At 53.0% G+C, this 27,923-nt stretch overlaps 1 protein-coding gene across 1 annotated transcript; it reads left to right on the forward strand.

The window, feature by feature from the left end:
- Positions 1-2,032: 2,032 nt before the first annotated feature.
- Micall1 (MICAL like 1) lies at positions 2,033-27,923 on the forward strand. Its single transcript, XM_090328679.1, has 16 exons — positions 2,033-2,238; positions 7,202-7,250; positions 7,542-7,683; positions 10,999-11,090; positions 11,949-12,088; positions 15,115-15,557; positions 16,650-16,707; positions 18,533-18,912; positions 20,767-21,170; positions 23,318-23,452; positions 24,384-24,510; positions 24,634-24,724; positions 24,839-24,912; positions 27,121-27,235; positions 27,357-27,403; positions 27,682-27,923. The coding sequence occupies exons 1-16, from the start codon at positions 2,093-2,095 to the stop codon at positions 27,801-27,803; spliced, it is 2,565 nt and encodes an 854-aa protein (XP_090184805.1). The 5' UTR covers positions 2,033-2,092; the 3' UTR covers positions 27,804-27,923.

Below are 27,923 nucleotides of genomic sequence, written 5' to 3' on the forward strand. Positions count from 1 at the left end.
ACTCTACCACTGAGCAACATTCCCAGTCTCTCCTCCTGAGTTTTTTGTTTGTAGCTTTTTTTTTTTTTTTTTTTGGTCTAGGGATAGAACCCAGGACCTTTTCCCATGCTAAACATTCTCACTTACATTCTCAACTCCTCCTGTTTTGTATATTTCCTCTTTTAAAAAAAACAAAAAAACAAACTTGGTGTCAGTATGAATTCTTAAACTCAAGGTCTTAATTTTTTTTTTTTTGTCAATCCTGGGCACTTTCCTTAGACACTTTTTGCTCAAGGCTAGTACCCTGCCGCTTGAGCCACAGCACCACGTTCAGCCTTTTCTGTACATGTGGTGCTGAGGAATTGAACCCAGGGCTTTGTGCATGCTAGGAAAGCACTCTACCCACTAGGCCACACCCTGGCCCGAAGTCTTGCTTCTTGCTTGTTCTTTTGGTGCTGATCCTGGAGCTTAAACTCAGGACCTGGGTGATATTCCTGAGCTTTTTGTGCTTAAGGCTAGTGTTTGGGCCAGTAAGAGTCCCATGGAGTTTCTTGTCTAGACTAGCTATAAAGTGTGATCCTTAGATCTCAGCCTCCTGTGTATACAGCTAGGATTATACTCTGTGTGTGTGTGTGTGTGTGTGTGTGTGTGTGTGTGTGTGTGTACCATTACTGCTACTTGAATTCAGGACCTTGAACTCCTCTTGCTCTGCTGTTTTGCTCACAGCTGGTGCTCTACCACTTGAGACATATCTCTTGGTCTTTGTTTTTTGTTTATTGAGACAAAATGTCTATACACATAGCATAGGCTGGCCTGAACTTGCTATGTGGCCCAAACTGGTTTTGAACTAGAAATGCTCCTGCCTCTAGTCTGCTGACGCTATAGGAGCACACCACCACACTTAGCTCTCTTTTTCAAGATGTAGAAACTGAGGTTCATGGAGGCACTGGGTCACATAGCTAAGAAGTGGGAGAACCAGAACCGGGGCCTGAGATTTGCCTCCAGAACCAGATGACTAAGACCTTGTTCCTTGGGAGAGAGCAACAAACCCATTTGAATGGGCTGCATGGGTCAGCGTGACATCACTGCCTGTGCAACAGCCAGGCTGATTCATCTGCCTGGAGGTTTCTGTGGAGGGGTCCACTGGCCTGGATCTGGAAGGGGCCAGCAGATGGCCAGAGAGGCTGGGGCCCTTCCAAAGCCAGATGTGTCTCTGGGCCTCAGACCCCAGGACACACAGATAGGTCACCAGGCCAGCCCACTGCCAGTAAAATCAGTGCTCCAGAAGAGTGTGTGTATGTGTGTGTGTGTGTGTGTGTGTGTGTGTGTGTGTGTATGGGGGGGGACAGAGATCCCAGATGAGCGGGGCTGAGCAGGGCCAGCTGGCTGTGGGGCTCAATCCCAGCACCCCATGGAGGATTTCAGGGCAGATGGTAGAGGGGGCTGAATTACCCAGGCCTGCCGAGGGCGGGGATGGGAAAGTAGAGCCGGCAGGCTGGTACTTGGGGTGTTGTGCTGCGGCCAGCATGGTGGAGGTTGTGTGTGTGGGGGGGGTCTTGTTGAGGTCTGCAGGGGAACTGCCCAGCTTTAGGAGTGGGTGAGTTTAGAAACCGGCCTGGAGGACCGCCGGGCAGAGCCAGCGTGGGGTGGATGGTCCCCACGCCAGGACTCCTGAGCGGGATCGCGGGGTGCGGGGGGGGGGCGGCACCGGGGGCGGGGCCTCGGCCGGGCGGGGCGCGCCCTCCCCTCTCCCGCTCCCCGGGCGGCGGCGGGCGGGGACGGGGCGGCGGCGGGCGCCCGCGGCCGGCCCGCAGGGAGGACGGCTGGCCGCGGTGAGTAAGCGGCGGCGGCGGCGGCGGCCCGGGCAGGTTGGGGCAGGCGGGCGGGCGGGGACGGCCGCGCCGAGCCCAGGGAGCACACCGAGGCCCCGCCCCGCCCGCCGGTGGGCGCCCGAGCTCCGCGCCCGGAAGCGGGGCCCGCGCGGCGGCCGCGGGAGCCGAGCGCAGCCCATCGCGGAGCGGATCCCGGAGCGGATCCCGGAGCTGACCTCGGCGCCGAGCCCTCCTCCTCGGTCCGGAGCAGATCCGGCAGCCGCCGGGACCCCGCGCCGGCCATGGCGGGACCTCGAGGCGCGCTGCTGGCCTGGTGTCGCCGCCAGTGCGAAGGCTACCGCGGCGTGGACGTCCGTGACCTGAGCGGCTCCTTCCGGGACGGCCTGGCCTTCTGCGCCATCCTGCACCGGCACCGGCCCGACCTGCTGTGAGTCCCGGGGCGGCGGCGGGGGGGGGCCCCCCTTAGTGACGCGGGGGTGGGCGCCGCCCCTGGGGGGACCCGGGGACCACCCCGTCCCGACCCCGACCCCGGGGCGGCCCTGCCCCCCCCCCCGCCACCGGGCCCCGCCCTCCGGGCCCTGCGCCCCTTCTCCGGGACACACCACCCCACAATGTGACTGTCGGGGGGACCAGGAGGAGCCCTGGTGCCAGCGGGGGCGGGGAGCCGCAGACACCCGGGAGCGCCCACCGCCGACCGTTTTGGTCATCTGGGGACCAGCCCGGCCTGCCCCACCCCGCGCCCACCCCGCGCCCTCCCCGCGCCCTCCCCAGTCAGGACGCTCTCTGCCCAGACTGCCATCAGCTGACTCTTCAGAGTCTGAATGTTGAGTTTCCCGGAGGAATGTGGGCCATTAAATATAGTTCTTTTAAGCTCTTTATGAGGCCAACTTCTAGCACAGCCAAAGAACCCAGACTGGGGGGCCCACTCCCCCACTCCCACAAGGCGCAGGGGCTGGCCCCTGAGGGACCTGCCCTGAAGGAACCATGGAGACACCGCCCCCCCAGGCTCCCCTGCTGGTACTGGGGCTTGGAACACTGGGGGCCTGGCACTTGCTGGACCTGCTTGCTTAGTTGGTGCTCTACCACTTGAGCCATGCCTCTGTCCCTGAACTCTACTTTTGATTTGGCAGGGATTTGTCTCTGGGACAAATTAGTGAATAACTGCTGCTTACTGGTGGTCTGCCACATTCCCTAGCACCTCCTCAATTAGGAGTTAGACCTGCTTCCCCGGGTGTGTGCCCCAGGGTGGGCAAGGAAGAAGGCTCAGGCAGATGGCATTGGGAAGGCTCACAACCATCTCCCGGCTATCCCAGGCCAGGAAATGGCCTCTTCCTGCTTAGAGCTGCTCATTGAGAATCTCATGGAAAAATGTGTTCAGATCTCCAGCTTAGCTGACCTGGGGCTTCTCTCTCAGCTCTCTGCCCTCAGAGCCTGTTCATTCATTCATTCACAAAACAATGAGGTTCATTTGGTGCCTACCATTCCTTTTTGCTTCAGGTCTCAGTGGCAAGTTAGGGATAGAAGTCTTGGTCTTGGGCTGTGAAGGATCACCTCAAAGATCTGATGGCACCTACACTTCTGGGTTACTGAGGTAACCCCGAAGTAGTTGTCTGCTAGGCTGGGCCCTGGAGGAGAGAGGTTTGAGGGTTTTGAAGCCATAGGCAACCAGGTGATGTACATGAGCTGTTCCACAGAGCATACGCCATTTCTAATGGAGGCCCGGCAGCAAGGGCCATGGAGCTCACGAGCAGGGCTTGAGGTGGAGAAGGTGGATCTGACTCTGTGTTAGAACCCTGGCTCCAGGGATCTTCTGTTTTGGCTGGGGACAGGTGCTAAGGCCAGAGACAAGCATCAGGCTTAGAGAGGATATGTCTGGGTATCAAGCTGAGCAGGGTGGCAGTTCTAAGTCTGTTGACATGGATGCACTGGCTGCCTGATTCTTGGATTTGAAAGTCTAGTGCGCTAACTATTGCACTAGAGCCTGATTCTTGGATTTGAGTCCCTGGGTAAATTGTTGGTCCTGCCAGGCATCTAGATACTCCTATCTAGATAGGATAACAGGACCTACCCCACAGGCTTGTTGTGAGGGTTAGATGAGATAGTAAGCATGCAATTAACATTCAGAGATGTTATTAGGCTATAGGGAGAGGTGATGGTATTTTGACCCTTTCATTTTATGTGACAAATATTTATAAAGTTGCTGCTGTGTGTTGGACTTTGGACTTAGTAATGGAGATGCCAGCTGACAGCACAAAAACCCGACACACATTCCCACACAACCTATGTGCTCTGTCCAAGTTCCTCAAGGGAAGCCCCCAGAACAGCACAGTCTTCAAGGAGAAGGTCAGAGTCAGGTAAGGGCTGGGCCTGAGCCCCAGTTCAGTGCAAGGTCTGAGGTATGGCCACAGCTGGGCTGAGATATGCCGAGGTGACATAGAGGTGGCATAGCCAGAGCCAGAACATGGGGCGGGCTAGGTTTGCAGGGACCTCTTCAGCTGGCTAAGGATGGGTGTCCAGAGCCATGTGGGATTTTTTTGGTGGGGAAGAAGGAAGATGTAGCCTGAGAACATGTAGAGAGAAGTGTTTTTCTCCTCCAGGACTTTTTCAGAATTGAAACTAGGCATTTGCCAGGAAGGCCAGAGTCTGGGCAGCCAGCCCATTGTATAGAAGAGAAACTGAGGCCCAGATCCCCCCAAAAATGTATATAGGGGACATCTCAATTATGGGTAGAGGCCAATATCTGCTATTGTTATTGTTGTTGTTGTTGCTGGGAATTGAGGCTAGGACCTCATATGTGCTAGGCAAGCAATCTACCTTAGGGACTAGCCTCCCCAAGAGTAGGGATGGGGCTGGGGGTGGGAGCAAGAGCCATCCTATACAGTGCTTCAAGTCTCGGGGGCCTTGTGCCCAGCCTAGGTGCCAGTCAGGCCCCTGCAGCTGGGTGAAGGGTTGCTCCATGCCCTCTCTTCCCCCTCACACATTCCCTTGAGGCAAAGGGATCTTGTGGGTTTTCTTTTTGTTCCTTTATCTCCCCTAGAGCCAAATGGAACTTTCCAGGCCTCTGGAAATCCTTAGAAAAGATCTATGTTACCAAAACCCAGATGTTGATTAGGGCAGAGATGGGCGGGGAGAGGATTCAGGGGGGAAACTGCAGTGTTCTGCGAGGGGACTGTGGGGAGTTTTCAGTGTTCAGCATTTACTCATTCAACCAACATTATGCAGCATCCCTAAGTACTAGGAAATGTGTAGAGTGTTGGGGTGACAAATGTGACCACAGGCCTTTTGGGACCTCTGTTGAGGAGTTATAAATAAATGTTGGGGTGGCTGATGGTCCCTGGCTCCATGCTGGGGTCACCTACAGCACAGAGGGGGTCTTTCCTGAAGTCTGCTCTTAGGCAGAGAGTTAATTCTTGAGGCAGTCAAGGGTCCTGGCCATAGTTGGCATAAGGAGACCTGGAACTACCATGATTCTGTAGACTCGCCTTATCCTGCCTCTGCCCAGGGTCCACAGGACCTGCAAGAGACTGGTGAGTACCTGGGGTGGCAAAGTGGTTGTGCTTACCTGCTGAATATCTAGGAGGTCTGGGAATTGGGGTCCTGGTTCACATATAGGGGAATAGAGGCTGGAGAAAGTCTGTCTGTGGTCACACAGTCCAGCTTGGGAGAGCAGGCCTGGAATCCAGGCCACAGCGGCTGCCCTTGTTTGGCGCCCACCTGGCTGGCTGGATGAGCTGCAGTTTTCCACCATACAAGGAAGGGAATGCCTATGCTCTCTCAGGAGGCCCAAGCTGAGCTGCTCTCTGCCTCGCTAAATAAAAAAGCAGGCCTGCCAGCTGCCCCTCACCACCGCAGGTCCTGCTTTGTCTCACCTGTTCCAGTTTAGAAACTGGGAAACCCCTTTACCCCTTAATGGAAGCTGTCCCAGAATCCCCAGGAATGACCCAGCTGCACTGGCTGGAGGGGGTGCCATTTCCATTGTGGTTCACACTTCTATTCCTGGCTCTGTTAAGAAAAAATACTTGTGCTAAAAGGTGGCTTAGCCTTGAGCAAAAGAAGCTCAGGGACAGTGTCCAGGCCCTGAGTTCAAGTCCCAGCGCTGGCAAAAAAAGAAAAGGAAAGAAAAAGCTTATCCTGAGGCTGAGCTAGGCTTGGGGTGCACTTAGGGTTTCTGTGGTTTATGGGAGTGTGACTGCCAGAAGTATGGAAACCTAAGGCAGTCCCAGCCTCAGTCTCCTCATTTGTAGAATGGGGTAAAAACCTATCAATACAGAATTGCTCATATGGCTGGCACAATGAGGCTCAGGGATTCAGGGACAGCTCAGGCGCTGCATTCAAACCTCTCAGTACAGGCTCTGAAAATACAGGCTCAGCCCTGGGCTGACTGACCAGTCATCTAGGGGTGGAAATCCTGGCCTTGGTTGAGTCATTGCAATTGACCTGGAGATGGCTGTTAGAGGAAGAATCTGGAAGGGAAGGGACGAGATCTGACCCTCCCCCCGGCTTCCAGGTGATTTCCCATCCTCCAGGGCTCAGAGATACAGCAAGCTCACTCCTCTTCCAGCTCCATTAGCATGGGCTTGCCGCCTCAGTTCCCTCCCCAGGAATCACACAGCCTCCTTCCCCTAACCCTGGGAGCTGAATGTGACACTGGTGAGGACAAGGCCAGGGCTGTCCTTCGTTTTTGACTTCAGACTCCACCCATCACCTCCTGTTTTCTTTTTCTGTCCTGGGACTTGAACTGGGTGCTGTTCCTGAGCTTTTTTGCTCAAAGCTAGTACTCTGCCACTTGAGCCACAGCTCTACTCCTGGATTTTTGGGTGGTTAATTGAAGATAAAAGTCTCACAGAGGACATGAGGAATGTGGCATAGGGGTAGAGTGCTTGCCTAGCATACATGAAGCCCTTGGTTTGATTTCTCAGTACCACATACACAGAAAAAGCTGGAAGTGGTGCTGTGGCTCAAGTGGTAGAATGCTGGCCTTGAGCAAAAACAAGTTCAGGGAGGCCAGGAGTTCGACCTAGTGGTGGAGTGCTTGCCTAGCATGCACGAAGACCCAGGTTCCATTCCTCCATACCACATACATAGAAAAGCTGGAAGTGGTGCTGTGGCTCAAGTGGTAGAGCATTGCCCTTGAGGAAAGCCCAAGGACAGTGTTCAGGCCCTGAGTTCAGTCCCCAGGACTGGCCAAAAAATAAAAGAAGCAGCAGCAGCTCCAGTGCCCACCTCTGAGTTCAAACCTCAGAACTAGTGGGGAAGACATTCCCTGAAGGGCTGGCTTCAAACTATGATCCTCAGATTTCAGCCTTCTCAGTAGCTTGGATTAGAGGCATGAGCCACCAGCATCCAGCAGTCATCTCCTTTCTTGACCTCTTCCTCCATGCTTCTTGCAGAGACTTTGACTCACTTTCCAAGGACAATGTCTTCGAGAATAACCGTTTGGTGAGTTCCCAGACAGATGCAAGCCCCTGAGGCTGTGTGCATGCACATGCATGTGTGCTGGGGGGACAGGAGACTTGGGTGGCTTTGCCTGCGGGAGGCTCTTCCTGCCCCTCCTCCTCCCCACTTCCCGCTTCAAAGGCTTCTCCCTTTTCCAGGCCACTTATGGGGCTCTAGAACTGAGGGGAGCCCCTGTCACCCACTCCCAACTGAGCCTAGCTGGGAGGTGGCCATTCACACAGCCTTCCCCCGTTATTTTCCTTTTCTGCCATGACTTCACCTGCCCCACTCCAGGCTTTTGAAGTGGCAGAGAAGGAGCTGGGGATCCCTGCCCTCCTGGACCCCAATGACATGGTCTCCATGCGTGTCCCTGACTGTCTCAGCATCATGACCTACGTGTCCCAATACTATAACCACTTCACCAGCCCTGGCCAAGGTGAGTGGGGATCCAGCCCTGCTGCGGGATTGCACAGGGCATATAGCTAGGAAGGCAGCCATCATTCATTTGTGGAATCACTTATTAACTTGTTGCAGGGCCTGGGGTCACAGCCAGGCGCATGATCAAGCATGATCACTGCTCACTGTCTGGGTGGGGGTACGGAACATCAAATGCAAAAAACCAGAAAATGGACAAAATGAAGTCAGGAGGTGAGACGGGGTGAGCTCACTTTCTGCGTTCACCTCCCTGCACGTCCTGTGGGCAGACGCTCCCCTGAACGTTTTCTTCCTGAAGATGATCACCCCATTCCTTGGGTTTTCACTTCCAAGGCCTCCAAACCAGGGGGTCTGGGTGACGGGTTGCTTCTGCTTGTGAGGCTGCTAGTTGTCCCTGGGCAGAAACCTCTCCTGGGACATCTAGGCCTCCCTTTCTTCCTGGGTGAAAGTAGGCCGAGAGATGAGAAGCAGGACACTCAAGAACACACAGCAGAGAATTTGAACAGGGTCAAGTAGGAGTGTTAAATGAGACCTGCTGCCTGCGGGTCCCAGATCCTACCTTGTCCTGTCTCCTGCCTGTTCTCCATGCGGTCAATCCCAGCCCAACTTCCTTCTCTTTCTCTTCTCTCCTTCTTTGTGATAGGACTGGGCTTGAACTCAAGGCCTGGGCACTACCTCTTAGTGTGTTTTTGCTCAAGATTGGTATTCTACTATTTCAGCCACACACCTTTTTTGTTGTTGTTGTTGTTGTTGTTAGTTGTAGGGCTTGAACTATGGGCCTGGTTAGTGCTCTGCCACTTCTGGTTTTCTGGTAGTTAATTAAGGATAAGACTTTCCTGTCCTGGCTGGCTTTGAACCGCAATCCTCAGCTCTCAGCCTCCTGAGTAGCTAGAATTACGGACATGAACCACCAGTGCCTGGCAAAGTCAAACACCTGTATGTCCAGCTTTTTTTTTTTTTTTTGGTGTGGGTAACTGGAAAAAAAATTGACAGACTTCACTGTCTGAGCTGGCTTTGAACCGCAGTCCTCAAATGTCAGCCTCTTGAGTAGCTAGGATCGCAGGTGTGAGCCACCAGGGTTGTCCTTAGGAGCTGCTTCGAACAGCCAATTCTCAGATCTCAGATGAGTGGTAGGGGAGGGCTTTTGAGGAGATACTATTTGGACTGAGTCTCAGACAAGGAAGGGGAGGGGGAGGACATGGCTGCCTGGGCAGCCTTGAGACAGATCTGGAGGTAGAATGTTGCCGGCCACGGGTGATAGGGGTGTGTGGTGCTGGGGAGGACGTGGAGGAAGAAATGAGAACGGTGCAGGGAGGAGTGGGTGGTGCTATCACAGTGGGAAAATCTTGTAGGGACTTGCCTAGGCCACCAGGATTCCAGAATTTCTAGTATGACTCACAGTAAGAAAGACATTTCCTGTTTCACTCCAAGAATATGCACACATATATAGCTGAAACCTTTCAAGAAATACTTCTTCCCAGTACAACACTTGAAGTACAAACATATCTGCACTTCTGTTTCGTTTATTTTGTGCCAATATAGGGTGTACATTCAGGGCTTCACTTTCTTTCTTTTTTTTTTTTTACCAGTCCTGGGCTTGAGCTCAGGGCCTGAGCACTGTCCTTGGACTTTCTCAAGGCTAGAGCTCTACCACTTGAGCCTCAGCACCACTTCCGGCTTTTTTCTATGTATGTGATACCAAGGAATCGAACCCGGGTCTTCATGCATGCTAGGCAAGCACTTTAACCACTAGGCCAAACTCCCGGCCCTGGGGCTTCACTTTCTTGCTTGGCTTTTTTCACTCATGGCTGGCATTCTACCACTTGAGCCACACCTCCACTTTCCATTGTTTCTGGGAAACTGGAGATAAGACTCTTGGAGACTTTTTTTTTAAACTAAGCTGTGAGCTCCCATCCTCAGATCTTAGCCCCCTGAATAGCTAGGATGACAGGTAAGAACTGCCAGCACTGAGCTTTTCTGCCTTGTAAGTGTGTGGTTAGCATCCACTGAATGATTTTAGGCTGCACGAACCGACTATGAAATGAAGTCTGGTTCTTGTTAGAGTAGATCTCAGTAAGGAACTTCGCTTATTTTACAATGCGTTCAGTAGGAATACCATTCTCTGGAATTTGGGGTTTTGTTTTTGTTCTTGGGTGGAAAGCAAGTGCTTTTTTTGAGCTCTTCAGCTCAAGGCTACTGCCCTACCCAGGGGCCAAGTCCCACTTCCCATTTTCTAGAAGTTAATTAGAGATAAGAGTCTCAGGTCCTTTTGTGCCCAGGCTGGCTTTGAACCTTGATCCTCAGATCTCAGCCTCCTGAGTAGTTAGGATTAAAGGCGTGAGCCACTGCGCCCGGCTAAGTGCTTTGTTTAATACTTGTGGAGGAGGAAGGCAAAGGTCTTGAGAGGAGCTCTGGGCGGGCTTTCTCTGTTGAGGGGCTACAGGCAGGGTTCTGGGCCACATCTGCTCACCTGGGATAGGCCTCTTTCCTCAGCCTTCAGGTTAGCCTTTGTGTGCTTTTCTTTCTTAGCCCCTTACCTGGTGGGAGGATGCTGGGAAACTGGCCTCTTGGGACCCAGGGCAGTAAAGACTTCTGGCTCCCTGTCTAGAGGCTCATTAGGTTCGGTGGCTTGTCTTCGGAAAGTAGTTTGAAAGTGAAAGTGTCAGGCAGGCTGGTACTGGTAGCTCATGCCTACAGTCCTAGCTTCTCAGGAGGCTAAGCTAGGAGGGACACAATGTAAAGACAAGCCTGAGTAGGAAAGGATCAAGTGACTCTTATTTTTTGCCAGTCCTGGGGCTTGAACTCAGGGCCTGAGCATTGTCCTTGGGCTTTCTCACAGCTAAAGCTCTACCACTTGAGCCACAGCACCACTTCCAGCTTTTTTCTATGCATGTGGTACCGATGAATCGAACCCGGGTCTTCATGCATGCTAGGCAAGCACTTTAACCACTAGACCAAACTCCCGGCCCCCCAAGAGAATCTGATTGCCAACAAACCACCAAAAGCCAGAAATGTAGCTATGGCTCAAGTGGTAGAGCACCAGTCTCGAGCCAAAAGCCAAGGGACAGTGTTCAAGCTCTGAGTTCAAGCTCCAGTACTGGCACCAAAATAAAATTAGAAAATAAAGAAATAAGAAAATAAAAAAAGAAAGGGAGGGTGTCCTTTGGTCTGTGATGGGGGAGCCTGTTTTTGTCCAATCTGTATCAGGTGTCCTGCCCAGAGGCCATGGCTGCGGAACTCAAGTCTTCAGGCAGGTTGGGACCTCCTGGGCTCTAGGATCTCTGCCTGCCTCAGGACCTTTCCTGTTTCGTGGCAGCTGGTGTCTCACCACCTAGAAAGGACGTGCCATCATCACCTTCTTCCCCACCAGTGGCACCTGCGGCTGTGGAGCCAGAAGACGAGGCTCAGGTAGGCGGATGCCCAGAGTGGAGAGATTGGGGACAGTGGTCATTGTACTAACTGTCATGGGAGGAAGTTGGCTTGTTGGTGGGACAGGTTGAATCCCAGGGCTCTGGCATATCTGGGATGGGAAGGGAGGGGAGGCCCCAGGCTGACTGGCCATTTTGAGGCTGTGAAGAATAATGAGGTGACTCCTCCCCCTGACTTCCGGTTGAGGCAGAACTACAGACCACTGAGCCTGGGTCCATCCAGTCCTCCTAATGACCTGGAGGTTGGTGTCAGCCTGGCATGAAGTGGGGACACCCTGCCAGTCACTTGTCTAAGGACATCTGATTTTCCAATGCTCTAGAGAGTCAAGGGCCAGAGAGGCCGGTCATGAGCTTCCGATCCCACAGCTGGGGTTTAACTGCAGCTCTGGAGGAGCATGCAGAGGAGACAGGGAGGGGAGCTAGGAGGGAAGAGCCCCACAGGGACTCTCTGTGACCACCCCAAAGGAAAGCAGCCACCAGGAGTGACTGTAGTCTAGAGCTGCCTTCAATGGGAAAGCAGAAGAGGGTGCATGTGTGTGTATGTGTGTGTGTGCGCACGCATGCCAGCTTTCGGACTTGAATCAGGGCCAGGACTCTGTCCCTAAGCTTCTTTTTGTTCAAGGCTGTGCCTCCTGAGTAGCTAGGATTACAGGCGCCTCAGGTACCTGGCTTAGAAGTCTGCTTTTTGTTGTTTTGTTTTTGTTTCTATCCTGGGCCATAGTGACAGCCTCCTGACCTCTGACCTCCTAGGGCTCCGATCTTTGCATAGGACCACTCTGAGGCTGGGGAGGTGGGTAGGAGAACAGCACAGCTGGAGACTGATCCCCCTCGTTTGCAGGGTGAGGAGCTCGCCGGCAGCTTGGCAGAGCAGGGCCTCCACCGGGCCCCCAGCAGCACCTGTGCAGCCTGCGGGCAGCACGTGCATCTGGTGCAGCGGTACCTGGCTGAGGGCAGGCTCTACCACCGCCACTGCTTCCGGTGAGTGGGGGACGGGGGTGGGGGGGAAGGAAGTCATGCATGTGGGGAGGGGTGGCAGGATGTGTCCCTGTCATGCCAGAAGCTGGAAGGGAGATTGCTTGTGTAGTTCAGCAGCCATGTGTGCCAGGTGTCACCATGTCAGAACTCCTGGCTCTTATCTACTTTACTATAGGGCAAACTAAGTAGTCTTGGTGATGGTGAAAAAAAATTGTGTGTGTGTGTGTGTGTGTGTGTGTGTGTGTGTGTGTGTGCATGTGTCAATACTGGGGCTTGGGGGTCTCGTGCTCTCACTTTGCTTTCAAGGCTGGCACATTACCATTGGTGACACAGCCCCACTTCCGACTTTTTCTGGTTAATAGAGGATAAGAGTCTCTGGGGATTTGTTGGCTTTAGCCTGTAATCCTCAGATCTCAGCCCACTGAGTAGCTAGTATTATAGGCATGGGCCACCAAGACCCTGATCAGATAATAATAATAATAAAAAAAAGTTCTGGTAATTGAATCCAGGCTCTTCACATGCTAGATAAGTTCTACCAATAAGGTACACTTTTAGCCCCGCCAATTTTTTTCTTTTGTTTTTGTCCTTGGGCTTGAACTCAGGGCCTGGGCTCTGGCTGAGATTCTTTTTGCTCAAAGCTAGCACTCTATCACTTGAATTTTAGTGGAGATAATAGCCTTTCCTGCCTGGGCTGGCTTTGAACCATGATCCTCAGATCTCAGTCTCCTGAATAACTAGGATTGCAATGTGAACACTAGCATCTAGCCCAAAAGACTAGGCCAAACCTAGTCTTAAGAGTGCTTGCCTACCTGGGGAGAGGATACACTGATAGAGTCCTTGGAGAATCCCAAAAGTACATCCCTGGAGCAGAAATGAACTTCGCTGGCATTAAGAAGAAGGGAGAAAGGGCAGATTTGATAGCGTATCTCAAAAAAGCTACACATGAGTAATAGCACTGCCTTAACTATTTATTGCAAAACAAATGTCTCATGGCTTTTTAATGTGTACCATAATCCAATTGATCTCTGATCATCAGATTTCAAATCATGAATGGCTGACAGAATGTTTTTGGACAGTCCCGATTTAAGTAACACTGGCTTGTGGTTAAGTGCCTGTTAGAGGCAATGATTGAAGATGAGGCAATGTCTATATTTTTGGTCTTGACTATACCAATTTAATTAGAATTCCCCATTTCTGAAAACTGCCTTTACTTATTGAAAGGCATTTTAGTGTGGCTTATGTATAAATGTCAAATAAAGAATATTTAAAACTTGAATAAATAAAAAAAAAAGAGTGCTTGCCTAGCATTCATGAAGACCCAGGTTCAATTCCTTGGTAGCACATATATAGAAAAAGCCGGAAATGGTGCTGTGGCTCAAGTGGGAGAGCTATAGCCTTAAGGAAACCCAAGGTCGGTGCTCAGGCCCTGAGTCCAAGCCCTGAGACTGGCAAAAAAAAGAAAATTGAATATCAGTAGGACTGGGTTTAGTGGGTAGGTGTAGAGCTCCAGTCATCTTACTGCAGAGTGGAGATGCAAGGAAACAGGTTGAACTGGCCCCTGGTCAGAGGTTTAGCAACTTTTTGCTAACTCTTAGTTAAAAAAAAGGCATTTGGCATCTACTAGATGTAAATACCTGCAGTGTATCAATAGATACACTACTGGAATAAGAGTTACAAAACTTTGTTTTATTGTTTCATTACAAAACAAATGAAGGGGGCCAGTAGTTTGGCCTAGTGGTAGAGTGCTTGCCTAGCATGCACGAAGACCCTGGTTCAATTCCTTGGTACCACATACACAGAAAAAGTCAGAAGTGGTGCTGAGGCTCAAGTGCTAGAGCACTAGCCTTGAAGAAAGCCCAAGGACAGTGCTCAGGTCCTGAGTTCATGTCCCAGGACTGTCAAAAACAAAACAAAACAAAACACAAAGCAAATGAACCTGGGTCGGGGATGTGGCATAATGGTGGAGAGACTGCCTACTGTATGAACCCTGGGTTCCATTTCCATCCCCATCACTGCAAAACCCACCAAATCTGGCTGGGACTGGGACTAGCTTACTGGAAAGGCGAAACACAGATGTTAAGTATGAGGTCCTGGCTTTGATTCCCAGCAAGGCATAAACAAAATCCTGTAATTCTAGCTACTCAGTAGGCTGAGATATAAGGATCAAGGTTCGAAGCCAGTCTCTTATCTCCAATTAATCACCAATAAAGCCAGAAGTGATGCTGTGGCTCAAGCCCTGAGCACAAAAGCTCAGGGACAGTTCCCAGATCCTGAGTTCAAGCCCCCAGGACTGGCAATGAAACGAAACAAAAACAAAACTATTATGAAATCTGAGGGTCACAGTTGGAAACCAGCCTGTGCAAGTATAGGAGAGATTCTTATCTCCAGTTAATCAGCAAACAGCTAGAACTGGAGAAGCAGCTCAGATGGCGGAGTACCAGCCAGAAGCAAGAAAGCTGACTGAGAGTTTGGGGCTCTGAGCTCAAGCCCCGTCCCTGGCTCTTGTACACAAATTCCCCCCTCCCCTTTCCCACCACTACCAAAAGGGTAGTGGTTGGTTGAAAACTGCCAAATGAATTTCCTGCACCAGTAGCTGGCGGCTGCCCTCTCAAAGGAAATTCCTCTGGGGCAGACCTTTGTTCTTCCTCTTGCAGGACAAACTGAAGGTGCATTTCACAATTTCTGTTGTTGATTTCAAGCAGGTTGTTTTTGTGCTGGTACTAAGGCTTGAACTCAGGGCCTTATGCTCTCTCACTTAGCTTTTTCTGTTCAGTGTTGGTGTTCTGTAACTTGAGCCACAGCTCCACTTCTGGCATGTTGCTGATTGATGACAAGAGTTTTATGAACTTTCCTGCCTGGCCTTCAGACCTGGATCCCAGTTCAAGCAAATTTATAGTTTCATTGTTTCTGTCAGTTATTGTTGTTGTTTTTCTGGGAAGTCCTGAATGTAAGTCTGAATCCTCCTGGCAGGGTCAGCTGGTGCCTGGCAGAGCTGCCCTGCTAAGGGGCATCCTTGTCTTCACCTACAGGTGTCGGCAGTGCTCCAGCACCCTGCTCCCTGGGGCCTACAGGAATGGGCCCGACGAGGGGACCTTTGTTTGTGCTGAGCGCTGCACCAGGCCAGGCCCAGGGGGCCGGGCAGGATCCAGGCCTGGGTCCCTCCTACAGACAAAGCAGCCACCAATCACAGAAGCCAAGGATAATGATGGAGGTGCTTCCAGCCCCAGAGCAGCTGCACAGGCTGGCACAGATGCACCCAAGGTCAGCGCTGAGGCGCGGCCTCAGGTCCCCGCCAAGCCCCCGATTCCAGGCAAATCCCAGGAGCTGGCCAGTCCCCCTGCAGTCCGGCCTACACCTGCTCCCAGAAAGGCCCCTGAAAGCACAGCCTCAACGCCCCCGACGCCGCGGCCCCGGTCTAGCCTGCAGCAGGACGGCTCTGTGGAGCAGAGCGGCAGCGGTGTCCTGGTGAATGGTGAGTGAGGTGTGGGCAGGCACATGGGTGAGTGTATCTGTGCCTCTGGTGTATCACTGCTCCCATGCACCCAGGAGTGTTAGGAGGTGAGTGTGCGGTGAGCGTGTGTGGTGTTTGCGCTGGTGATTCATGAGTGCTCACTGCCTGGGTCACTGGACTGCGTCCAGTCTGCTTCTGTGTGGGGGGGATATTAACGTGCTCTTGTGTTTTGGGGGTGGGGTGAGTGTTCATCTGTGTTCTGAGTGTCTCAGGAACCCTGCACATGTTGATGTCATTCAAGTGTCCCTCCACTCTCCTGTGACCTCCTGTGTCCAGCCTGACTGATGGTTCCTTGGCTGGCTGGGGAGGGCCAAGGGTCAGGGGTTCCCTGAGTTGGTGTGGTGTGGTAGGGTGGAGGCCTGGTCCTTTCCCGGTGACCTGCCAGAGTTCCCATAGCTCAGGGGAACAGGGTCCTTATAACCCAAGATGGCAGTGAAGCCTGGGGGGCAGCCCAGGGTCCCTGGGGCTTCCACCAGAACATTCTACATGTGTAGTTCCACTTGGCATTTCTGGAGCCTGGGGACACAAATAATGTTCAGACCTCTTTGTACCTACTTGGTCATGCCAGTGTGTGTGTGTGTGTGTGTTTGAGAGAAAGAGAAACATAGGCAGACATGGGCATTTTGGTAGAACATGGGAAGCTTGTGAAAGTGGAGGGAGAAAGGGAAAAGAAGAAGGAGATGGAAGAAGGAAGGAAAGGAGGGAAAGAAGGGAGGAACTGCTGTGGGCTTCATAGAGGACATGGAGCCAAGGGGAGCCTTCTAGAATAAGGGGTGCCTAGGCTAAGCTGAGATCACCCCTGCCGTGTTTAAATGGCAGTGGGCTTCCTCTTTTCAAGTGGAAAGCAAAGTCCTTGGCCTTAACTGTTCTCCTGGTCACCTTTGGTGCTTATCTAATCTCCTAAGGCCTGGGCAGGGAGGCCCCATGGCCACCTGGGCCCCATGACTTGCCAGGGGTGAAGAAGGGTGCACCTTGGCGAGGCAGGTGTTCTAGTTGGCCTCCGGGGCCCTTCTCTGCTGTTCATGAAGACCTGCCTCACTCTCTCCCATCTAGGAAGACTGCAAGACGCCCCTGTCCCCAAGCCAAGAGGGACACCCAAGCTGTCAGAGAGGTATGTTGGCCCCTGAGAGGCTTTGGAATCCCTGATAAGGATGAACTGGGGATCCCTGGAGCCTGAGTGGGGACAGGGCTTCCCATGGATGGACAGGGACTGCTCAGGAAGAAGCTTGTCTCTGGATGGGGACAGAGAGCTGTGCTAACAGCCCCTTCTTCTGTAGCACTTGAACTTAGGGCCTAATTGCTATCCCTTAGCTTTTCCTTATAAGGAAAAGGCTTTTTGGTAGTTAATTGGAGATAAGAGTCTCAGTTTTTCTTACTCAAGCTGGCTTTGAGCCATAATTCTCAGAGTTCAACCTCCAAAATAGCTAGGTTTACAGGAGAAAGCCACCAGCACCAAGCTTTGAAGGTTTTTTGTTTTTTTGTTTTTTATTTTTTTTTTTTGGCCCGTCCTGGGGCTTGGACTCGGGACCTGAGCACTGTCTTTAAGCTTTCTCAAGGCTAGTGCTTTTCTACTGAGCTACAGCACCACTTCTGGCATTTTCTGTGTAGGTGGTAATGAGGAATCGAACCCAGGGCTTCATGCATGGTAGGCAGGCACTTTACCACTAGGCCAAACTCCCGGCCCAGAGTTTTTTTTTTTTTAATTTTTTATTACTATTTTCATTGAGAACTATGCTTTGGCCCATGTGCAAGGGAGAATGACGGCTAATGTTCGTGTAGCTGCTGGCTTGCAGCTGTGCCCAGAGCCTGCCATACAACTTGGGGGATCTTTACAGCTGCCCTGTGAGGCAGGGGAACATTACTGTCCTTATCCGCAGATGACACATAAGGGGCCAGGTGATTTTGTTCAGATCTTTTTATTTGTTGGTCATAGGGCTTGAACTTGGGGCCTAGGCACTGTCTCTGAGGTCTTTTGCCCAAGGCTGTACCCCTTTGAGACACAGAACCACTTTCAGTTTTCTGGAAGTTGATCAGAGAAAAGAATCTCACAGACTGTCCTACCGAGGCCAGCTTCAAACTGCTATCCTCAAATCTCAGCCTCTTGAGTAGGATTACAGGCATGAGCCATCGGTGCCTGGGTCTTGTTCAGACTTTTTTTTTGCCAGTCCTGGGCCTTGAACTCAGGGCCTGAGCACTGTCCTTGGGCTTTCTCAGGGCTAGATCTCTACCACTTGAGCCCCAGTACCACTTCCAGCTTTTTTCTATATAAGGTACCATGGAATTGAACCCAGGTCTTTGTGCATGCTAGGCAAGCACTCTACCACTAGGCCAAACTCCCAGCCCCCTGTTCAGATCTTATACAGAGCCTTTTCTTTGGCTGTGTGACTTGAAGTTTTACTTTCTTTGAGCTTTCAAGGCACTTGGTTGATGTGATGGGTATGGGCCAGCCTTGGGCTTAAATTTGGCCCTTGGGCTGGGTGTAAGGAAGGGTAACCTATTTCCACCTCCTGTTCCTCCTCCTCCTCCTCCTCCTCCTCTTCCTCCTCCTCTTCCTCCTCCTCCTCCTCCTCCTCTTCCTCCTCCTCCTCCTCCTCCTGTTCCTCTTCTTCCTCCTCCTCCTCTTCCTCCTCCTCCTCGTTCTTTTGGGCTTGAACTCAGGGTCTGGGGTGCTATCCCTGAGGTCCTTTATGCTCAAGGCTAACACTCTACCACTTGAACCACAGTACTGCCTTTGTCTTTTTTTGTGATTAGGGATAAGAATCTCATAGATTTCTGCTCTGGCTGGCATAGAACTGTGATCCTTAGATCTCAGCCTCCTGAGTAGCCAGGATTATTGGCATGAGCCACCAGTGCCTGGCTTGCGCCTTTCCTTTTGAAATAGATTCAACACTGTCCTGAGAGAGCAGTAGACTGACCCTCCCTTGGCCTCCTTCTAGGTCACCAGCCCCCAGGAAAGACCCCCCATGGATCACACTAGTACAGACAGAACCAAAGAAGAAGCCGGCTCCACTTCCCCCCAGCAGCAGCCCCGGGCTGCCAGGCCAGGCCAGCAGGCAGGTGGAGAATGGCAGTGTGGAAGAGGGGGCCCAGCAGAGCCCTGCGGCTGGCCCAGAGCCCAAGCCCTACAACCCCTTTGAGGAGGAGGAAGAGGAAGAGGTGCCAGCAGCGGTGGTGCCCAGTTCAGCCCCTAGCCCTGCCCCGGCCCCTTCAGAGTCCACTCCCAAGTCCTTGCACCCCTGGTATGGCATCACCCCCACAAGCAGCCCTAAGACAAAGAAGCGTCCTGCTCCAAGAGCACCCAGTGCGTCCCCTCTTGGTGAGTGATGTTCCTGGAGCCGTCTTGACCCTTGGGTTGGCAGGGTGGGGGCAGGTGTGGCCCTGGACCCTCTGAGGCCATCTGCCTGCATGGTCCCATCTCTCTCCTTTCATCCTGGAGCAGACCTGGAGCAGGTGTCAGCACCACTGCCTGGGAGAAGGGCTGCAGGACTCTGCAGGGTTCAAGTAGTGGAGACAGGATTTGAGTCATGGCTCTGCCATGAGTCTGGAGTCTGGAGTCTGTACTTTTTTTTTTTTTTTCCCAGTCCTGGGCTTGAGCTCAGGGCCTGAGCAGTGTCCTTGTATTTTCTCAAGGCTACAACTCTACCTCTTGAGCCTCAGTACCACTTCCGGTTTTTTTTTTCTATGTATGTGGTACCGAGGAGTTGAACCCGGGTCTTCGTGCATGCTAGGCAAGCACTCTACCACTAGGCCAAACTCCCGGCCCCTGTACTTTTTTTTAATGCTGGTACTGAACCTTGAACTTAGAACCTTGAGCTCTCCCTTAGCTTTTTCCACTCACGGCTGGTGTTCTACTTGTGCCACGTGCCCATTTCTGCTTTCATGGTAGTTAATTGTCGATCCTAGTTGTGAGGACTTCTGTCTGCGCTGACTTCAAACCTTGATCTTCAGTGCTCAGCCTCCTGAGTAGCCAGGATTACAGGTGTGAGCCACTGGCACCCAGTTCCTAGTTCCTCTTTACGTTTTTTTTCTTTTTGTTAAAAAGTATTTTTTGTGTGCCAGTCCAAGGGCTTGAACACTGGACCTGGCAATGCCCCTCGCTATGTTGCTCAAGGATAGCACTCCACCACTTAGAGCCACAGCTTCTAGTTTTTAAGTGATTAATTGGAGATGAGTCTCATTGACTTTCCTGTCTGTGTTGGCTTCAAACCGTGATCTTCCGATCACAGCCTCCTAAATAGCCAGGTTTAGGCATGAGCTTGAAGTCTGTACTTGTAACCTCCTGCTGTGCTAATTCAACATGGGATCCAGGGAAGTGCTGTTCCCAATGGTGCGCTGGAGGGCACGGGGCAGCTGTTGGCACCCAGGCACTGTCACTGTCACTCAGTGGCTGAGCAGCTCCTTTTCTGAGTGTCTTCAGGCGGCCCATCTGGGCTTAGCACTGGAACTATCCTGACACACTGCAATTTTGGTTCTGCCTTTCTCCCCATCTTGGTCCTTTTCTGTCACAGCTGGGCTCTGGCTGCCTCCAAGTACTCAGAGGGCCCACATGCATGAACACATGGTGCCAGGGGGTCTAGAGGTCCCTTCCCTGTGCATGGACATTCAGGATTAGATGACAGGATCCAGGGGAGGCCTAGAGCTCTGGAGTAGGTCACAGCTGGGTTTGAAGCCAGCTCTGGCCATGGTAAATGCCCCCCTACTTTGAATCTGAGGCCTCGTCTGGGAAGTAAGTAGAGTCAGGTATTTACAGTGCCCAGCTCATTGTAGTCATGTTGCTTCCCTTCCAGCTTCCCAGCTTCTGCACTACAGGTCAGAGGCCAGGAGGAAAGCCTTACTTTCCTGGCCTTCGCCTGCATTATCTCACTTCCCCTGCCCTAGCCACTTGTCTTGGAGTGGTCTTAGATGTATGGGACAGATGGGGAAGTGGAGGCAGCAGTCCTTCAGGGTGGTGAGAGCCACAGATAAGCTACAAGATGTCGTGGCATGGAGCAGCCATACTTTGTGACTAGAGTTCTGCCCTTTGCTGATCTCTGGGCTCTGCCCCCACACTCCCCAAGGGGAAAAGGCTTGGTTTCTATGGTTACCTGTAGCTCTAGGGAGTGGCACATGGTGGGTGAGGCTGGAAGTCCTGACCACCCAATGTGTGCTGCCTCCTTGCTCATCTGCGCAGCTCTGCACGCCTCCCGCCTCTCACACTCGGAGCCTCCTTCGGCCACACCATCGCCAGCCCTCAGCGTGGAGAGCCTGGCATCCGAGACCTGTAGCCACACAGCCAGCACGGAGCTCCTGGAACCCCCTGCTGTGCCCAAGAGCTCCTCAGAGCCTGCTGTGAATGCCCCTGGTGCCCCTGGCACCCCTGCCAACTCTGCTAGCCCCTCAGTCGACTCTTCCCTGTCTTCCGGAGAACTCACACCACCTGGAGGGGAGCGGGCACCTCAGGCCAGGACTAGGGGCAGCCCGAGCTCCCAGCTAGCCAAGCCCTGCATTGGTGCCACCCCTACCCCTCTCTTGTTGGCTGGAGACAAAAGCCCCGTGCCTTCCCTGGGGAGTGCGTCCCCACAACTACAGGTCAAGGTGCGTGGCCCTCATCCTCCCCAAAGCTCCATCTTCACAAGTGGATATGGGTTTGGCGTGGGCCTAGAATGGTCCAAGGATGCATTGGTACTTACGCCTGTAATCCTAGCTACTCAGGAAGCTGAGATCTAGAGGACTGCAGTTTGAGGCCAGACCAGGCAGAAAAGTCTGAGTCTTCAAAACAATCAGAAAAAGTAGGGCTGGAGTTGTGGTTCAAATGGTAGAGTGCCAGCTGAGCAAGTAAGCTTGAGTGTGAGGCCCCGAATTCAAATCCTAGGACCATTACCACCATGTGTGTCCAGGGTCTGAAGACCCTGCTAGCCACTGGTTTAAGTGACTTGGCTATGTCCACCCAATACACCTGTGCAACAAGGCTCAGACCATTGGTCTATCCATCCATCTGCCACATCTGCCCTTCTCCTCACCTACCCATGCATGGTTCGTCCCCATTTGAGACTTGTTCACCTGCCTCTCTTTATCCACACACCTCCTGTCCATTCTTTTACTCCCTGGGCCTCCATTGTTTCCAGTCCCAGCCACAATGGTATTAAGACTTTTTTTTTTTTGCCATTTAGAGGCTCACAGTCTACCCAAGAGAACAGACATATGGTTGTTCTAGAAGGTTGTCTGGAGCAAAGCAGAGGGAAAGGTGTCCCCTCAGGAGACCTATCTTTTGCTACAGGTCAAGGCAGGGGGCAGCCTGGGGTCCCAGGGTAATGCCAGCACGGTGGTCCTAGAAATGGGGTGCTCACAGCTAGCTCAGAGGGATGCTGGAGTAAATGGCTCCATGTGCTGTCTTGCTGGTATCTGAAGGAACAGGGTCAGTCCACAGCAGGAGGCAGGCTCAGGACCTAGGCCTTACAGAGCAGCTCTGTTGAGTGCTGTGTGTGAGGTGCTTGCAGGGGAGTCAGACTCAGGCCCCTTGTCGGGCCCCTCCCAGCCTTTGCTGGAAGATGCTGTCTCTTCTTAGGGATGAACTTGTCTAAGCAGCCAGTGTTCAGGAGCTCTGTGGATGTGGACTCCTATGTTCTCTATCTGTGCCAACACCCTGTGGTCACCTGGCATTGCCCTGTGGTCAGGGCATTGCCCTGGCTTCTAGTTACATCTCTTTCCTGGCTACAGAGCCTGCTCTGCAGGCTTTTTCCAGCCCTAAGACTTGGCCAACTCTGGGCAGAGGGTGGCCAGATGGCTCACCCTGGGCAGCTGTAGTCAGGCTGACCAGTACTGGTCATTGTGGAGGCCAGGCCAGGCCCTCCCTCCCTGACTGTGGGTTGATACCCCTTGGAGCTCTCTGCTGCTTCTGGTGAGCTGGGGAGCATTGACACTGCCCATGTGGTAAGGAGGGCCCTGCCAGCTCCAGCTCTGTTGGTCTCAGAATGGGCACAGGCCTCTGCAAAGAAACAGAAGGGCGTGAGGGATCTGGAGTATTGGTAATGGGCTAGCTGGTAGAGTGAGGGCTGTCTCCTTCACCTGCCAGCCAGAAGGAGGGGAAGATTCTTGCTTTTGCACTCGCTGGCTGGGTGACCTTGGATAGGTACTTTGCCTGTCTGGGCCTTAGAGTCTGGTGGTAAGGCCTCCTCGGTGCTGGTGACTTCCAGGCCTGCCTGGGCAGCATTGAGCGTGGTGCTTAACCTCTCAACTTGCTCAGCTGTAAGGTGGGCATTACAGTACCCACTCGGCAGGGTGGCTGTGGGACTTAGCCTTTATTTGTGTGTGATGTTTGGGTGGAACGCAGGGACTTGTGCATGCTAGGCAAACACTGAGGTACAAACCCTTGATCCTGCTTAGGAGGTTTAAGTGGGAAGGCATATGAATTAGCAGCCAATGGGTGGGTACTGGTGGTTCACACTGGAAGCCTAACCACTCAGGTGGCTGAAATCTGAGGATTGTATAAGTCAGCCTGGGCAGAAAAAGTCCAAGAGACTCCACTGAACCCCCAAACTGCTAGACGTTGGGGATGGTAGAACACCAGTAATGCCATGTCTCTGGAAATGGAAGTATTTGTTGAATGACTAAATGCAACAGATTGGAATTTGGGGGAATCCTGTTCTTGTCAGGGTCCTTTCCCTCTTACTGCTAGGATCTGGGCCTGCTTGTGATCAGGCTGCCCCCTTCTCATTCCTAAGCCATTCTGCCCCTCCCCTTAGTCTTCCTGCAAGGAGAATCCTTTCAACCGGAAGCCATCACCTGCTGCGTCTCCAGCCACAAAGAAGGCCACCAAAGGACCCAAACCTGCCAGGCCACCTGCCCCAGGGCATGGCTTTCCACTCATCAAACGCAAGGTACCAGGGATTACAGAGACCCAGCTGACCTGGGCCAGCACCCTCCCCTTGGCACCTTAAGCTGGGTGTCTAGGGCCTGGGTGATTAAGCAGGGTTCTTGGGTGGCCTGACTGGAAGGCTGCTCTTAGAGCAGGTAGATGGGCCGTGGGCAATCAGGAACAGTGGGAGAGGCATTTATTTATTATTATTTTTGCCAGTCGTGGACTTGGGCCCAGGGCCTGAGCACTGTCCTTGGAGTTTCTCAAGGCTGGAGCTGTACCACTTGAGCCTCAGCACCACTTCCAGCTTTTTTCCATATATCAAACCCGGGTCTTTGTGCATGCTAAGACAAGCACTCTACCACTAGGCCAAACTCCCAGGAGGCACTGAACTTATTACTAATAGCAGTGTCGAGAACACCAGAGAGGCCTGTATATAAACTGAGGAGCTGTCCTCCAAATTGTTTCTGTAATCTCAAGGTTGTTTCCATAATGGTCACTCACTCCCCCTGGGTGGTAGAAAGCATGGGAACTCCCCTGGGAGTGGAGGGGGAGGATTTCCAGGAAGGACAGGATGTCTGGGACTCAGGGTGTGTAGGGTCGTGATTTCTACCCCTTCCCTGCTCGTCTGCTATTGTGCAGGAAGACATGTGAGATTGAGCCCAGGTCCCTGCACCCTGCAGTGGTCAGCACTAGCAGAGAGATGGGCAGGCGTGGTGGCTTGTGCCTGTCACTGCCTTAGGAGGCTGAGATCTGAGGGTCTCAGCTTCAGGCCAGCCCAGGCGGAAAAGTCCATGGGACTCTTATTTCCAGTCAATCACCAAAAATTGAGAAGTGGAGCTGTGGCTCAAGTGGTAGATCACAAAAAGGACAGCTAAGGGACAGCACCCAAGTTCTACCAGTATCAGTGGAGGGATGGCTGGCCTTCAGGTGACCATGACCCTGTGTGGCAGGTCCAGGCTGATCAGTACGTCCCCGAGGAGGACATTTATGGAGAGATGGATAGCATCGAGCGCCAGCTCGATGCCCTGGAGCACCGCGGGGTTCTGCTGGAGGAGAAGCTGCGTGGCGGAGCACCTGGTCTGAAGCTGCTGGGAGCCATCTGGGGGGTCTTGGGGTGGCAGGAGCCCCTTGTCCTGGTGGAGGGTGGGCTAAGCTGGGAAGTACTGCTAGCCCTGGCCTCAGTGGCTTTGTACCTTGCAGAGGGCCATGAGGATGACATGCTGGTGGACTGGTTCAAGCTGATTCATGAGAAGCACCTGCTGGTGCGGCGGGAGTCTGAGCTCATTTACATGTGAGTCTTGTCTCCTGCCTGGGATCCATGGTGCTGGGGGCTGAGAACCCCGTGCCCGCTGCCCCCTGACCTCCTGACACCAGTGTTCATGCATGCTCTCATCCTACCCTCTAGCTTCAAGCAGCAGAACCTGGAGCAGCGGCAGGCTGACGTAGAGTTCGAACTCCGGTGCCTTCTGAACAAACCTGGTGAGCATCGCTGCCAGCAGCTGGGGTGGGGAAGAGCCGGTCCACGGGCTGGTGACCAGGCCAGGAGTGAGGCAGGAGGGGCCATGTGAGCAGTCTTAAGATGGGATCAAGCAGAATTGGTGGCAAATAGCTGCAGCCATGAGAGAAAAGTGCTGGGACAGGTGGGAGTGTGACACTGAATGTCCAGAATGACAGCTGTCAGAAAACAGCAGGCCCATGAGCAACCTGGCTAATTTTGGACATGAGGATCAGACCAACCAACTTGCTGTGTGACCTTGGCCCATTTCTTGGCCTTACTGGACCTCAGTAGTTTAGTGTGTAAGGAGGAAATGACCCGTGTTGGAATATGTTCTGGGACCAGGAGACAGGATGCAAAAGTACTCTATAATTCAGCAGGTCTGGGGAGATGGGCTCCTTACCTGCTCTGTGGCTATAGTACCATAGAGCCCGGAGCCAGGGCTTTTGATTTCTTCCCTGTGGCCAGGGCGAGTGCCAGCCCTGGCATTTCATAGGAGGGTACGCAGAGGCTGGGACCTTGAGCCTAGTGTTGGAGCTGGTGTGGCTACTTTCTGCCCTGCACACAGTCCTCCTGTCTCTTGTGACTGACTGGGACCTTGGGAGGCTGGAGTGGCCTTGAGGAAGGCACAGAATGTCCCAGGCTTCTAGTTCTAGCTGTGAGTCACACCCACAGCTCCGGGAGGTTGGGGCAGTACTATATCGGGAGCCACAGCGACACCCTGAGGTCAGAGTGGATGTAGGAACGCCGATTCCCCTGCCAGCCTGGGCTGGTCAGCTTGGCCCCGCTGCTGCTTTTGGATGCTGCTGCTGATCTACAGAGCCCCATGAGGGATGGAGACCCAAAAGACATGACGGCCATCACTGGGGGTGTCAGGCTGCCCCAATTAAATACTGATCCCACCTTTGCTGTGTCATGGACTGAATTTCCTTGAACCCCATCTGCCACATGGCAGAGCTGAATTTGCATTTGGGTGATGGCTCTTGAGTCTGTGTTCTCTCCCCCGGAACTAGGGGACATGACTAGTCACCTGCTTCTGAGAGTTTTGGCTACGTAAGGTGGTAGGGGATGGAACAGTGACTGAGTGGCCTCAGGGTATTTGTTTCTTTTTTTTTTTTTTGCCAGTCCTGGGCTTGAGCTCAGGGCCTGAGCACTGTCCTTGGACTTTCTCAAGGCTAGAGCTCTACCACTTGAGCCTCAGCACCACTTCCGGCTTTTTCTATATATGTGGTACCAAGGAATCGAACCCGGGTCTTCGTGCATGCTAGGCAAGCACTTTTAACCACTAGGCCAAACTCCCGGCCTGGGTATTTGTTTCTGAACATGAGGCAAATGGTAGGGAGGAAATGTGAAATGGGACACCCATCCTCTGGCGCTCGAAGGCACAGGTGGACCTCTGTAGTGACAGACTTGGGGCTTGGGAGGAAACCAGAGGGGCCACAAGTGTGTACCACACGAATGGAACCTGGCTAGGTTCCTATTCCCCAAATCCTCTCCACCGGTCCTCCTCTGTGGCTTTGAGTGAATGTCCCTGTGTGCCACTTGGGCCACTTTGCAAGGAGTCCCCTGTGGCCTCCCTGCCCCTCTGTGCTTACCCCATTGGTGCTTCTCCAAAGACGCCACCTGGTACCCACTTGCTTGCAGCATGGAAGTGGGAGGCAGCTGCCTCTTTGAGGTGTGTGTATGTGTGTGTGCATGTGTGCCAGTACTGGAGCTTGAACTCAGGCCCAAGGCCTGTTCCTTAACTTCTTTACTCAGGGCTGGCACCCTACCATTTGATCCACAGCTCCATTTCTGGCTTTAATAGTTTGGAGATAAGAATCTCACAGGCTTTTCTGCCCTGGGCTGGCTTTGAACCTGAGTCCTTAAATCTCAGCCATGCTGAGTAGCTAGGGTTATAGGGGTAAGTAACTGGCACCCGGCTGGCTCCTGCCCTTACAGCTGTATTGTGCCAGTGTTGCTCAGGCTCCTTGAAGGAGACTCCTTGTCTTGAGAAGGTAGCCTACTATCCTGGTTCCTTTTCCATTGACCTTTACTTCCTGCAAGAACTTGTGGGCCCCAACCCTCCAGGGTCCACAAGGGTCTGCCCTCCTGTCACATGTCGTCTAGCTTGGGGCCAACACGCTTTATTTAGGTGGCAGTTCCTGAACCCTGGTTCTTACCATTCCCATCTGGGCTTTCTTGCCTGACAGAAAAGGACTGGACAGAGGAGGATCGGGGTCGGGAGAAGGTGCTGATGCAGGAGCTTGTGACTCTCATTGAACAGCGCAACGCCATTGTCAACTGCCTGGATGAGGACCGGCAGAGGTGCTGGGATTGGGGTTTAGTGATGGGGCCGCTCCTAGGCACGGCCCCATGCCCTGGGGCTGGAAGGGGTTCAGGTGACCAGACCCTCCTCAGGGCATTGAGTGTCCCTTGCTCATTTCAGGGAGGAAGAGGAAGACAAGATGCTGGAAGCTATGATCAAGAAGAAAGGTGAGGCCCGTTCTGGTGAGGCAGCCCATTCTAGTGTTCTCATCTAACCCAGAGCACACACCAGGGGTCCCCCGTTGCTCTGACAGTTGTGGATTCCTTGTCCTCTCCAAAACACTGGGGGAGACTGGTCTCTGCATACAGAGAAGCAAAGGGTGGCTTTAACTAGTGAATTGATTAGTCCCAAGTTTCCCATGGGAGGTGAGCAGCTGGGCTAACGAGGCCTGCCCTGATGGCCTCACCTTGCCATCTGGTTAAGCATTCCTCTTTCTCTGTTGCAGAGTTCCAGAAGGAGGCTGAACCTGAGGGCAAGAAGAAGGGGAAGTTCAAGAACATGAAGATGCTGAGGCTGCTGGGAAATAAGCGTGACACCAAGAGCAAGGCTCCCCGGGACAAGAGCTGACAGTGAGAGAAGCTGTGTGACTGCTCGCTGCAGGAGCCCCTGGAGAAACCTTCTCCTCCCCTCCAATCCACAGTCTGGGTGAGCCCTGCCCGCCTCAGGATCCTCTGGCTTGCCTGGGCC

The sequence above is a fragment of the Megascapheus bottae genome, chromosome 2 (assembly GCF_031878675.1).
Source record: "Megascapheus bottae isolate mThoBot1 chromosome 2, mThoBot2.hap1, whole genome shotgun sequence".
Lineage (NCBI taxonomy): Eukaryota > Metazoa > Chordata > Mammalia > Rodentia > Geomyidae > Megascapheus > Megascapheus bottae.

Bases quoted from the DNA above. Each gene is read 5' to 3' on its own strand.
- Micall1 (XM_090328679.1), top strand. From the start codon at position 2,093: ATGGCGGGACCTCGAGGCGCGCTGCTGGCCTGGTGTCGCCGCCAGTGC. The intron at 7,251-7,541 runs GTGAGTTCCCAG...GCCCCACTCCAG, and splicing joins TCTTCGAGAATAACCGTTTG to GCTTTTGAAGTGGCAGAGAA. The intron at 24,913-27,120 runs GTGAGCATCGCT...CTTGCCTGACAG, and splicing joins GTGCCTTCTGAACAAACCTG to AAAAGGACTGGACAGAGGAG.